Below are 13,001 nucleotides of genomic sequence, written 5' to 3'. Positions count from 1 at the left end.
TAACTATCTGTCAACATGCGTTTTATTCAGTCAATAAGCTTTCCCAAAACGTCAATCTTACTGGCAGTCCGTTCCCAGGTTCGAAACGGTGGTGATTTATCTTTCTTCACTCTCTCTCCTGCAGGCTTAAACGATAGAATTTCCCCCCTCTTCTCCTGCTTCCAAGGGGGGTTTAGTTATTTTAACCGATGGAGATTGAATCCTTTACAAAAGACTTTCCAGGCTTTAGCTTACGTCGTCTTTCCTTTCTCTCCCTCCAGGCCTCTCAGCTGCGGCCGGCATTGGCGTTGATGACCTCCGCCGCCTGTGCATCCTCCGCCTGAGCTTCGTCAAGGGCTGGGGGCCGGACTACCCCCGCCAGAGCATCAAGCACACTCCCTGCTGGATCGAAGTCCACTTGCACCGAGCCCTCCAGCTCCTGGATGAAGTCCTCCACACCATGCCCTTGGCTGACCCGGGCTCCATCAACTAGATTAAATTGCGAGGCAAGGAAGATGGAGAGGTTCTCGCCGATCCCGCAGCCTCTGGGGTTTGCAGAGGGGCGGGGATTGCCGTCGGCGCTGCGAAGGAGACTCTGGCCCCCACGCTCATGATAGCAGTGGGGGCAAGTTCCCTGGAGTCTCCGAAAGGACCGAGACGGCGGAATTTTCCCTTGAACGCGCCCTGCCGCCTTTCGAAGGGGTGCCGCGACTTTCTCTGTTCCCAGACCAATGGCGGAATGAATGACTTCAAAGGGGGTCACCTTTCTGGCCATCTCAAAGGACTGGTCCTTTTCTCGCCAGCTTTTCTCTCCTGAGCACCAACGATCTGGTTGCGGCTCGGCTGAGCAGCTGAGAATCGCCGGAGAATCTCCACCCCCACACATCTGAAAATCTGGCTCTTAGAGACATTCTTCTAGGAGCCGGTCCTACCGCTAGATAGAGGGAGGCAGGTGCCATTCAGGTGGCAAATGCTGGGAGGCAGGGAATGGCAGCAAGGATGTGTGAGTGTAGAGCTGGACTTGCAGCCTGGGCTCCTTCGCAGCCCCTTAGCTAGGCCCCCCCCCCCAAAGTTGTTGCTGCCCTAGGAGAGGATGGTGTGCTATTGCCAGCATTGAAGGGAAACCCAACCACCGGTGATGCTTCCCAGCACGCAAAATGGAGGGAGCCATATTGTCCTTTGCCCTGTCGTGCAAGGACATATTTGGCCAGCTCTGATTTTTATGCTTTAAATCCCCAAACGGAGGCTGCAATATATGACTTTAATCAGTTAAAGTAATCGAGTCGAACGATGCCCCTGACAACTCGGAAAGGGCAAAAATGAAGCACTTGCAAATTTGGGTGTGGGGAACCTCTGACCCTCTAGATGAGGCTGAATGGCAGCTCCTATCTGCCCCAGCAAGCATGGCCCAGTGGCCAGGGATGATGGGAGTTGTAGTTCAACAAGGCCTGGAAGGTCAAAGATTTTCCTCCACCTGTTATAAAGGGTTGCAATCAACGAACTCCGACTCAAAGTAGACCCGTTGAAATCTGTGGGCTTTGTCATTCCTGTTGATTTCAAGTGGTCTTACTCTTCCGTGGGACTTGTATCCCCCCACATCTGCAGGTGGTGAGTGCAATCACATTGTAACGAAACCTCTAAAACATTGTCGGCCAAGATGTGGTCATGCATCATCTGGAAACCAAGCCAAAATGTTTGCTTCTTGACTCAGAAGCAGTGTTTCCCTGCCCCATGCAGATTCCGTCTAGTGAATGTCGCAGGATCTATTAATCTAGATTTCTTGAATCTACTGGGTTGCAGTTCAAAACACCAAATAATTGTGCCGGGGGGCGGGGACCAAAAGCCTAACTGATCAAACAACCCATTTCAAATCTCTGGGGTTTGCCACCCAAACTGGACCTCTTATCTCTGTGGGAGGCAGCAGTCAGCCTTGGCCCCCAAATTCTGCCCCACGACATATCCGTTGGTTAGCTGGTTGGTTCCTTCCTGTGCCACTGCAGACTTAACTGGAGCTATGTGCGTGGGGCCAATTCTGCAGCAGCTCAGGAAAACGGGTTGAACGTGGTATCAAGGCGTAGCATTTCTGGAGAAATTCATCTTTTGTGGCCAGGTTTCTAGCCCTTTGTGACTGTGAGGGTAAGCAGCAGGGTGGTGTGGAAATGGTGTTTTAAGTTGCTTGACTTCATATGAAGATTGCAGGCTCTTGACTGGCTTGGGAGCAGAATCACAGAGTTGGAAGGGACCCTGAGGATTATCTAGTCCAACCCCCCTGCAAAGCAGGGCTATGCAACTCTCCCATACGGGGATCGAACCCGCAACCTTGGCATTATCAGCACCACGCTCTAACCAACTGAACTGTACAGACTGACTTACGGAATGGCTTCTATGCTCATGACAGACCTGCCAACCAATCACCAATCTCTGGTGGTGACAGGCACCAGTTCAACTGGTGCAGCCCCTTTTTCTTAGCAGGGAGATGAGGTTATGGGGGCAAAGCCTCGTATAGATTTCTGGCCGTCAGGAAAGCCAGGAGGGGTTTATGTAGTATGATCGCTTTCCTTTTTTTTTTTTTTAACAGATGTCTAGTTTGCCAAAATTCAACAGCCGCAGCTTTGCTCCTTAGGCAGGTTGTGTGTAAAAGCTGTACCTGTTGCACTTCTGCCTGCTACTCTGACCAAAAAAGGCACATGAGCCCTGAAAATGGAGGGAAAGTAGCTGTCTTCATTCTGCTCCATAGACCTGTGTGACGGCTGCCTAGGTCTTTCCAGCAGATGTCACTCATGTTGTGACATCCCCCTGTCTATCTGGAACTGCTTACAGTAGAGCAGAGCCACTTGGCAGCTGGATCCTGGACTGCATAAATCCAGGAGCAGCTAGCATAGCCCCCTCCAGATGTGGCAAGATTATAATCCCATGCTGGGGAAGACTGATGGGATATGTAGTCCAACAACATTGCAGGGCGCCATGTTGGCTACCCCCAGCACAAGTAACAACATATGTTGCCCCCTCTCAGAGGGAAGTCTGATACCTTGCCAACATCCCTGCAAAAGACTGCACCAAACACCCCCCCCATCAGCCATTTTGTTGTGAGGACAGAGGGGAATGGTGCCACGCCGAACCGGACTTGCCAAGGGAGATCCACTGGGAAGATCGGATGTGATCACCCCATCTCTTGACTCAACAACGTTGCCAACTTCCTGACGGGCCTTTGTAGCTGCGTCTTTTAACCATGGCTTGATCTGAAACGAACAAACCACATAAAACACTGCAGATGATTTTTTTCTTAATTTCTGTGCTGTGAGGACATTTCACCGACGTTTCTGTAGACGAGGGGGCTTTAAAGGTACAGGAGTGGAGCCCCCAGAATGGTTTTTATATATTCCTGAGAAGAGGGCAGCCTTATACGGTCCTTGTGTCTTGCACGGCACTCAGCCAGGAACAGATTAAGACAGCTTTTGCCAAAGCGGTGGGAGCCCTCTCAAGACGTTTTGTTGACAGGCCCAGCCAGCGCTTTTGGAGAAGGCACCAGGTCAATAAAGGCTGGCTTAGGGTCTCCAGTCCCGGGCCCAATCCTGTGGTTTCGGGCCTGTTATTTCGCACTGACATTCCTCTGTAATGCACTTGTTTGATTCCTCTTGTTTTGCCTCTGACAGTTCTGTCGTTTTTAGTAACCATTATTTAAAGGAGATTTTGCTTTTCATGTGGCTTGTGTTTTGCTTCTCATGCTTGGAAAGGCAGCTGGGCTTTCCCTTTGGATTTCTGCCACTGCCCAACACAAGATCGGCCCTTCAAGATAGCGGGGAGCCTCCGGGGTAAGTGGGTGGGGTGTCCCATCGGCTGCCTTGCCTAGTAGTAATATAAAAAAATTCCTTCCAGTAGCACCTTAAAGACCAACTAAGTTACCGTATTTTTTGCACCATAACACTCACTTTTTTCCTCCTAAAAAGTAAGGGGAAATGTCTGTGCGTGTTATGGAGGGAATGCCTACGGGTGGCATGCCTACGGATTTTCCTCCTCTAAAAACTACGTGCATGTTATGGTCGGGTGCGTGTTATAGAGCGAAAAATACGGTAGTTCTTGGTATGAGCTTTCGTGTGCATGCACACTTCTTCAGATACTTCTGAAGAAGTGTGCATGCACACGAAAGCTCATACCAAGAACTAACTTAGTTGGTCTTTAAGGTGCTACTGGAAGGAATTTTTTTATTTTGACTATGGCAGACCAACACGGCTACCTATCTGTAACTTGCCTAGTAGTGTAAGCAAGTTCTCTCACAAAAGGAGCGAAGAGCCTTTTTTTCAGGCCAGGCGCCAGATTCCCCTCTGGGTGACCTTATGGGAGCCATATGCTAATGGTGGGTGGGGGCAACAAAAGTGGGTGGGGCAACAAATGTAGATTTGTTTATTTTTTTTACCTCTGTGCACTAGGCTAGCTTCTTCACCCTCTCACACTCCTTCCCTATTGTCCATGTAGGGAAGACGGAGGCAGCAATATCAGAGTTCAGGGACACAGCCCAAAACACGGGAATGTGTGAAGCAGGGCCACTCGAGGGTGCGGTGGGGAGATTGTCACTGGGGCCAGACAGAGAGGCTTGGGGGCCACATTTGAGCCTTGGGAGCTGAGGTTCCTTATTTTATGGGTATAGCTGTGGCTATTCCGTGAATGTGTCTGTCTGTGTGTGTGTGAGAGAGAGAGAGGACTCAGCTATACAGCAGCAAATAAAACGTTTGCAGTGTGTTTTAAGCACAATATACAAGGTGACACTAGATGGCAATGGTCAGCCTTATGGAAAATTCTATGTATTTTTTAAAAAAGCATTTTCAGAATTTTTTTTATACACATGTAGATTCTACCAGAGGGCAGGAAGCGATGGTGGGTGCAGAATCCTACATCCCGAGAATCTCACGGTTTTGTTTCGAATGCAAGTTTCTAGTCCTTAAGGGAAGAGTTTAAAATGCGTGTACAGGCTGGAGAAATCGGAAAAGGTGGAGAAGCGGCCAGCCTAAGTGACCTCCCAGCTTTTTCTCGCAATGCAGAATCGTGGAAGAGGGAGAGGCTGTAGAACACAAGACTTGTGGGCAGAGGATTCAATCCCCAGGCAAGCAGGTCTGGTTAAACTGATTGGGCATCAGGTGATAGGAAAGGCCCTCCAGAATAGCCTGTGTCGGGGTTGGTGGGCAAACAATCTGGTATTAGGCAGTTTCCCCCATCCTCCCATCAGGTTAATCTGCATTATATACAGGTTGCAGGATTCTTAATGCAGAATCTGAGTCTCTGTGGAACAGAATGATTGCTTTTAATGTGTGTTCCCCACCTCCCACTTTAAAGGGGTTGTTTCTTATTGATCATTTGGAACAGAATGGGGTCCCCCCCCCTTCTAACATAGCTCTCCCTACCTGCATTGTTGCATTTATTTCTCGCCTCAAGGGGGCATTTCATCCTCACAACAGCCACGAATTAATATGTGAAGGGGATTCCAGCAGGGCTTAAGCTATGCAAAAAAGTCACAGCAACAGATTTAAACGCACTGGCAATCCCACAGCGTTCATAAAAGGCGCCTTATTTCCAGTCTGAGTAAAGAATGATACATGTAGCAAGTTGAGTCACCCGCCAAAAAAAAGCGCAACCCTCTCTCTATGTTCTACTTTAAAAAAAACAACACAACCCTGTTAAAAAAAGAAGCACAAAGAGCTTCACAATTAATACATTTCCCAGCTGCCTGCAGAGGACTTCATTTCCCACAATCCCACTGGCGGCGTTCCCGTCCTTCCCTTGGAACTCTTCGCGAGACTTCAGCTATCCCGCCTTCTCCTTCCCCCGCCCCGTTCCTCGGCCGTTCTCTGGCCTCCCGTGATCCTTTGCGGCGTTGCTCTCGCTTCCCTTGACCAAAGTTGTCCCGGCAGGCCTTGCGGCGGCCAGTCAAGTAAAGCGCGATGGCGGCGGCGGCAACGACAACAACAACCAGCACAACGGCGGCGGCGGCGGCGGCGGCGGTTCCTTCGGGTCCGGCGAGCCCGGCTGGCCCCGCGGCCAGAGACCTCTTCGCGGAGGGGCTGCTGGAGTTCCTGCGGCCGGCCGTGCGGCAGCTGGACACGCACGTCCACGCCGTCAGGCAAGTTGCTGCGCGGCAGGCAGAAGTTCTCCAGGTGCAGCTGCTTCGCGCCAGCCCCGCCCCTGCGGAGAGCGGGGAACGCAGCCTCTCCAAAGCGGCTGCCTGGCCCAGAGCCGGTACTTGATAGATGTGCGCCTTGGCAGGCAGAAGTTCTCCAGGTGCAGCTGCTTCGCGCCAGCCCCGCCCTTGCGGAGAGCGGGGAACGCAGCCTCTCCAAAGCGGCTGCCTGGCTCAGAGCCGGTACTTGATAGATGTGCGCCTTGGCAGGCAGAAGTTCTCCAGGTGCAGCTGCTTCGCGCCAGCCCCGCCCTTGCGGAGAGCGGGGAACGCAGCCTCTCCAAAGCGGCTGCCTGGCTCAGAGCCGGTACTTGATAGATGTGCGCCTTGGCAGGCAGAAGTTCTCCAGGTGCAGCTGCTTCGCGCCAGCCCCGCCCCTGCGGAGAGCGCAGCCCCTCCAAAGCGGCTGCCTGGCTCAGAGCCGGTACTTGATAGATGTGCGCCTTGGCAGGCAGAAGTTCTCCAGGTGCAGCTGCTTCGCGCCAGCCCCGCCCCTGCGGAGAGCGCAGCCCCTCCAAAGCGGCTGCCTGGCTCAGAGCCGGTACTTGATAGATGTGCGCCTTGGCAGGCAGAAGTTCTCCAGGTGCAGCTGCTTCGCGCCAGCCCCGCCCCTGCGGAGAGCGGGGAACGCAGCCTCTCCAAAGCGGCTGCCTGGCCCAGAGCCGGTACTTGATAGATGTGCGCCTTGGCAGGCAGAAGTTCTCCAGGTGCAGCTGCTTCGCGCCAGCCCCGCCCTTGCGGAGAGCGGGGAACGCAGCCTCTCCAAAGCTGCTGCCTGGCTCAGAGCCGGTACTTGATAGATGTGCGCCTTGGCAGGCAGAAGTTCTCCAGGTGCAGCTGCTTCGCGCCAGCCCCGCCCCTGCGGAGAGCGCAGCCCCTCCAAAGCGGCTGCCTGGCTCAGAGCCGGTACTTGATAGATGTGCGCCTTGGCAGGCAGAAGTTCTCCAGGTGCAGCTGCTTCCCGCCAGCCCCGCCCCTGCGGAGAGCGCAGCCCCTCCAAAGCGGCTGCCTGGCCCAGAGCCGGTACTTGATAGATGTGCGCCTTGGCAGGCAGAAGTTCTCCAGGTGCAGCTGCTTCGCGCCAGCCCCGCCCCTGCGGAGAGCGGGGAACGCAGCCTCTCCAAAGCTGCTGCCTGGCTCAGAGCCGGTACTTGATAGATGTGCGCCTTGGCAGGCAGAAGTTCTCCAGGTGCAGCTGCTTCGCGCCAGCCCCGCCCCTGCGGAAAGCAGGGAACGCAGCCTCTCCAAAGCTGCTGCCTGGCTCAGAGCCGGTACTTGATAGATGTGCGCCTTGGCAGGCAGAAGTTCTCCAGGTGCAGCTGCTTCGCGCCAGCCCCGCCCCTGCGGAGAGCAGGGAACGCAGCCTCTCCAAAGCGGCTGCCTGGCCCAGTGCCAGTACTTGATAGATGTGCGCCTTGGCAGGTAGAAGTCAGCCAGGTGCAGCTCCTCTACCCTGCCCAGCCCCTGTTGGTAGATCAATAGGGATGCAGCTTTCTAAAGTGTATTTCCCTCCGTAAGTTCTGCAGCAGCAGAGAACAAGCCCTGCTGCCGTCTTCCGAGGGAGGAAGCCTTCCCCATATCTGAAGACAAGAATTCACAGGATTATACCGTGCAGTGCCAGATTAAACCACAGAGCCTAGGACTTGCCGATCAGAAGGTCGGCGGTTCGAATCCCCGCAACGGGGTGAGCTCCCGTTGCTCGGTCCCTCCTCCTGCCAACCAGCAGTTCAAAAGCACGTCAAAGTGCAAGTAGATAAATAGGTACCGCTTCGGTGGGAAGGTAAACAGCGTTTCCGTGCGCTGCTCTGGTTTCGCCAGGCTTTGTCATGCTGGCCACGTGACCCGGAAGAACTGTCTGTGGACAAACGCCGGCTCCCTCGGCCAATAAAACGAGATGAGCGCTGCAACCCCAGAGTCGGCCACAACTGGACCTAATGGTCAGGGGTCCCTTTACCTTTACCTAAACAAGCTATAGCTTAGGGCCCCACTCTCTTGTGGGCCCCCAAAAAATTTAAAGGAAAAATATAGGTTTGCATTATTAAGTTTATTATGAATAAAAAATCATTTTAAGTTAGAGCTTAATAATTATTTCACTATTAATATACTTCTTAATTGTATTTTAGTTCGACAATTACTTTGATAAAATACATATTTTGTTATGTGCAAATGGCTTTAGATATCTATTAGGTCCATAAATTATCATATAGCATATATGCAACACAAAAAAGAGCGACAATTTGTTGTTGACCAAGGACAGCTGGACATATAAAGGGCCCCATTACCTTCAGTAGCTTAGGGCCTCATCAAACCCAAATCCGACCCTGATTATACAGAGTCCATCTAGCTCAGTATTGTCCACACTTACCGGCAGTGGCTCTCCAGGGCTTCAAGTCAGGGAGTCTCCCAGTCCTACCTGGAAAAAGCAGTTGAACCTGGGAATTTTTGCTTGCAAGACAGACACTTTTATCAATGAGCTGTGGCTTTTCTCCAGACTCCTTTGATTCGTATTATTTGTGGGCCCCTCACCCCGTGAGAGGGAACAAACCTCCCTCTGGTATTTTAGTTCATTATTACTCTTTTAACCCACTTTTCCTTCAAGGTGGTGCATGTGGTTTTCTATTTTATCCTCACAACCACCCTGTGAGGTAGGTTAGGCTGGAAGAGATGGTGACCGGTCTGAGGTCACTCCAGTGAGCTTCCTGGCTGCATGGGGTTTTGAAGCCCGGTCCTCCGGCATGAACGTTATTTTTTGTGAGCTAGTAAATTTCCGTGGCATTCCCCCCACCCCACTCCCAGGCTGTTATACTCCTTTCTTGTTTTTCCTTGCAGGGAGAGTCAAGTGGAATTGCGGGAACACATCGACAGCCTGGCCACAGGTAAAAATATCTGCACAGCGGGAAGAATGTTTGATGAGAACATAACTGGGAGGGCAGAAGAAACTGGTTGCTTCTGGGATTTGTTAAATACTTTACCCCTTTTTATCCCAACCAGGAAGTAACAGCAACTTCAATATTGGTTTGTAAAATATTTCATTCCTTCCTGTATAAGCTCATTGGAATCATATCCAAGAGGACTTAAGTATTGCCCCACCTGCTAGAGAAATGAAGCAATGACTGCCCCATATTCACTGAGCAGTAAAGAGTCTGCAGTGTCTTGTTAGAAGAGGCCTCTCTAAGCAGCAGTTTCTGCCCTGAAGGGCCAATTTTGTTAAAATTGTTATTTATTTAGTCTAGCTGAAGCTGTTATAAAAGTTAAAATACATTACACAGTTAAAATAATTATTAAAATCAGACATTTTGTCAGATAAGAGTTTGCTCCCCTGAAGAATTTAGCTTTTCATCCCTATAAACCTTTCTCTTTAAAATTGCTCTCTAAAGGCAAAAGAGACCACTTTTTCGGAGGTGTAGGAGGAGCTATCCTATAATAAAAAGTTAATTAAATACCCAATTGATCTAACTGGGAGATTTAAATCTTTGAACAAAGCTGCTCTTAAGTCCTAGTAGACTGGGCAAACTAGTAAGTAATGGGGTAAGTCTTCAGGCACATGGGCAAACTCTCTCTTCATAGGGAGATCTGGCAATAGCATCTTTCACCTATGGCAGCGTACATAGACTGGAGCTGCAGAGTTGTAAAGGCTTTTCTCTGTTTGATATTTGTGGTGCTGGTTACGTAGTGAGGGCGAGGGGTCTGAATGGGTAGTTTGGCATACCAGGCAGAAGTGTGATCAGCACAAAAACAATGCTTTAAAATAGGAGATTTCATGTGGTGAGAAAGTATAACAAACTAAGAAAGTCCAAAGAAAGATCATACTTACAATAACATGTAGCATTCCCTGATTCCAAGATGGAGTCACCCTGTTGTTAAGACTCAGCATCTCCTTGAAAGCAGAAAGTGCTAAAATAGACCCTATCCCCTTTTTAAATTTTAGCCAATGCCTACCGGCAAGGATATGCACTCTGGCTTTCAGCAGAAGGCCAATAATATATTATAGTGCACCTTGCCAACAAAGGTCCATATAGTTAAAGCCATGGTTTTCCCAGTAGTGATGTATGGAAGTGAGAGCTGGACCATCAAGAAGGCTGATCGCCGAAGAATGGATGCTTTTGAATTCTGGTGCTGGAGGAGACTCTTGAGAGTCCCATGGACTGCAAGAAGATCAAACCTCTCCATTCTTAAGGAAATTAGCCCTGGGTGCTCACTGGAAGGACAGATCGTGAAGCTGAGGCTCCAGTACTTTGGCCACCTCATGAGAAGAGAAGTCTCCCTGGAAAAGACCCTGATGTTGGCAAAGATGGAGGGCACAAGGAGAAGGGGACGAGAGAGGACGAGATGGTTGGACAGGGTTCTCGAAGCTAACAACATGAGTCTGACCAGACTGCGGGAGGCAGCAGAAGACAGGAGTGCCTGGCGTGTTCTGGTCCATGGGGTCACGAAGAGTCGGACACGACTAAACGACTAAACAACAACAACAGTGCTCCTGTAAACAATCGTGAGATCTTTCCCCACCATACACCTCCAGGGAATAGTGTTGAATCTGTGTGGCATCTTTTATTTTAGGGGAAGGAAAAAGTAGGCCCTCCAAATGTCTCTGGACTACAACTCCCATCTACCCCTGTTGGGCCCTGCTGGCTGTGATTGATAGGTGTTGGAGGGCATGTTAGTAGCCAACTGGCACTATCTCATATTGAACTCAGGGCCTTTTGATGCCCAAAATGTGTGTTTTCAGGGCCCACCTTATTCCTACAGCTGTAATTTGTTTTACATTCTGAATTTCAAACTGTCGGAACCCACCCTGGGACCTATGGTGAAAGGTGGGTAAAATAAATGTTAACAACTAATCCTAGATCTTCCCTTGTAGGTCAGTTGCTGAGGTCTACTCCGCCATAGGCGATGTGGAAATTCATGGTTCAAATCCCAATCGGACTCGTGCCTGAAAACCTTTCCCCCTCCTCTCTTCCCCAACTAGAGCTGTGTCGCATCAACGAAGACCAGAAGGTAGCCCTCGACCTGGACCCTTACGTCAAGAAGCTGCTCAATGCCCGGCGCAGAGTTGTCCTTGTTAATAATATTCTGCAAAATGCTCAGGTGTGTGTGTGAGAGAGAGGGGTGGACTTTTTATACCAACCTTCCTCTTATGTAACATATTGCAGCTCTTTAAGTTGCTGGAGCTGGCAGCCAGAGTAGGCCCTCACTGCTCTGTGGTAGAAAATCTGCCTTGCACACCTTGTATTTGACCCACAGCTTCTTCAGGTAGGTGGAAGGGGGGAAAAAGACTCTTTGCCTGAAACTCCAGAGGGCTGCTGCTAGCGAGAGTAGACAGTATTCATTGGACCTGGTTTAAGGCAGTTTGCTGCATTCCTACCTGGAAACTCAGGACTGTAATTTTTTTATTAAATTTATAATACCACCCTTAGTATCTGAGGGTCACAGGGTGATTTGCAATATAAAAATATTTAACTGTGACAATCGGGACCTAGAGGTTGGGCATGTAGAAGCACATTACACTGATTCTGTTCTAGTTTTGGTTGTTCATTAGCTTCCATGCTCAACATCTCCTATAGTCCTTTTCAGCCCCAGTAATTATAGAAACACGCGGAGGTGTCAGCATGTGCTTGGGGGAAAAAAGAGGTCTTGAAGGTCTCCTTTGTTAACCCACTGCCTTCCAGATATTATGGATGGCACTTAACACTATGGATTGATTTAACTGCTATGATACTCTTTCTCCCTCGCCCTTGGACTATAGGACCAGCATGCAGGCTATTTAGAATGCTGACCCTTTATTTTTTCACCGAGATATTGTTGGAAGGTGCAAGTCCTGACTGAAAACCTATGGTACAAAGGGCTGGCAGCACAACAACGTAGCTCTGCCCAGTTGGCGAGTGTCTCCTGCACCTCAAGAACTTGTAAATGGAGCTGCCTTCACTGCTTATGAAACTCTTGCTGAAACCATTTCTTCTCCTTTACAGGAGCGCTTGAGAAGGCTCAGCCATGGTATAGCGAAGGAGACTGCCCGCAGAAAAGCCATGCTTGAAGCCGGCGGTAGCTACCCCCAAGGCTCGCCCAGCAAATGAGAGGACCTTTCCTAAGGGAAAAGTGGTGCAATTTCCAGAGCTGCCATTTCCTTACGGATGCTGCCAGCTTCTAAGCACAACACGGAGAAAGATACAAGAGTTGGGCTGTTGGGCACTGCATGGTGCTAGGGAAAGCTCCTGCCCCGCGGACAGGAATTCCTGCATATGGAAGACTCCTCATCTCATAAAGAAAGAAAGGTTTTGGGCACAAATTTCCTATCATGCTTCCCCCTGCCGAGGTACTCTTTCAGGTGGAGTTGGTGCAATTGGGCCTGCTTATGGCTGCAGAGTGACACGGAACGTGGCCAAGAATGGTGCCTCTTGCTTGTGCAATAAAAGTTCACTGCTAGTTAACATGGGACAAGGCCTCCTGTGCTCAGTCTGTTGTACTTTGGGGGTCTCTGAAAGCTGTTGTAGGGAATGCTGGGCTAAGCTGCTAGTCACAGAAACTTTTCATGCAAAGGAAAAGCAAATGGGAACAAAGATGATCCAAGCTAAGGGACATATTTGGGAATAGCAACGCGCTGGAAGTCTGACTTTTAAATAGATTTTGTGCTTTTCTTGAGCATCCCCTGGCCTGAAGTTCCAAGCCTGGTGCTCAGTGCCCAATAAGCTTGGTTTCAGCTCCGTTTACTATTTCTTCTGCTAAAAAAAGTCTCTTACTTCTCACTCTTGATCTAAATAAAGAGATAGCTAAGAGTTTGCAAGAGTTGCTAACCTTTTCATTTAAAAAGTTGCCATTTTAGGAGCTTGACCACTTTCTGAAGGTCACTTTTGTAACA

At 50.0% G+C, this 13,001-nt stretch overlaps 2 protein-coding genes across 6 annotated transcripts in view; both read left to right on the top strand.

The window, feature by feature from the left end:
• LOC310694198 (mothers against decapentaplegic homolog 4-like) overlaps positions 1–3,679 on the top strand; it is a 36,277-nt gene extending 32,598 nt beyond the window's left edge. For all 5 annotated transcript variants that reach the window (XM_083477179.1, XM_083477176.1, XM_083477175.1 and 2 more), the window contains exon 12: positions 261–3,679. In XM_083477179.1, coding sequence (XP_083333305.1) covers positions 261–472 — 212 coding nt within the window. In that variant the 3' untranslated portion in view covers positions 473–3,679. The remainder of the gene's footprint in view (positions 1–260) is intronic.
• A 2,146-nt stretch (positions 3,680–5,825) lies between these two features.
• Positions 5,826–12,583, top strand: SNAPIN (SNAP associated protein). Its single transcript, XM_083477435.1, has 4 exons — positions 5,826–6,091; positions 8,978–9,024; positions 11,115–11,233; positions 12,115–12,583. Exons 1-4 carry the CDS (start codon positions 5,913–5,915, stop codon positions 12,217–12,219), a joined length of 450 nt encoding a protein of 149 aa, XP_083333561.1. The 5' UTR covers positions 5,826–5,912; the 3' UTR covers positions 12,220–12,583.
• The last annotated feature ends 418 nt before the right edge of the window (positions 12,584–13,001 follow it).

The sequence above is a fragment of the Podarcis liolepis genome (assembly GCF_965112155.1).
Source record: "Podarcis liolepis genome assembly, chromosome: 15".
In the NCBI taxonomy this organism is placed as follows: domain Eukaryota; kingdom Metazoa; phylum Chordata; class Lepidosauria; order Squamata; family Lacertidae; genus Podarcis; species Podarcis liolepis.
This window is presented reverse-complemented; position numbering and strand designations above follow the sequence as displayed.

Bases quoted from the DNA above. Each gene is read 5' to 3' on its own strand.
- SNAPIN (XM_083477435.1), top strand. From the start codon at position 5,913: ATGGCGGCGGCGGCAACGACAACAACAACCAGCACAACGGCGGCGGCG. The intron at 9,025-11,114 runs GTAAAAATATCT...TTCCCCAACTAG, and splicing joins CATCGACAGCCTGGCCACAG to AGCTGTGTCGCATCAACGAA. The intron at 11,234-12,114 runs GTGTGTGTGTGA...TCTCCTTTACAG, and splicing joins ATATTCTGCAAAATGCTCAG to GAGCGCTTGAGAAGGCTCAG.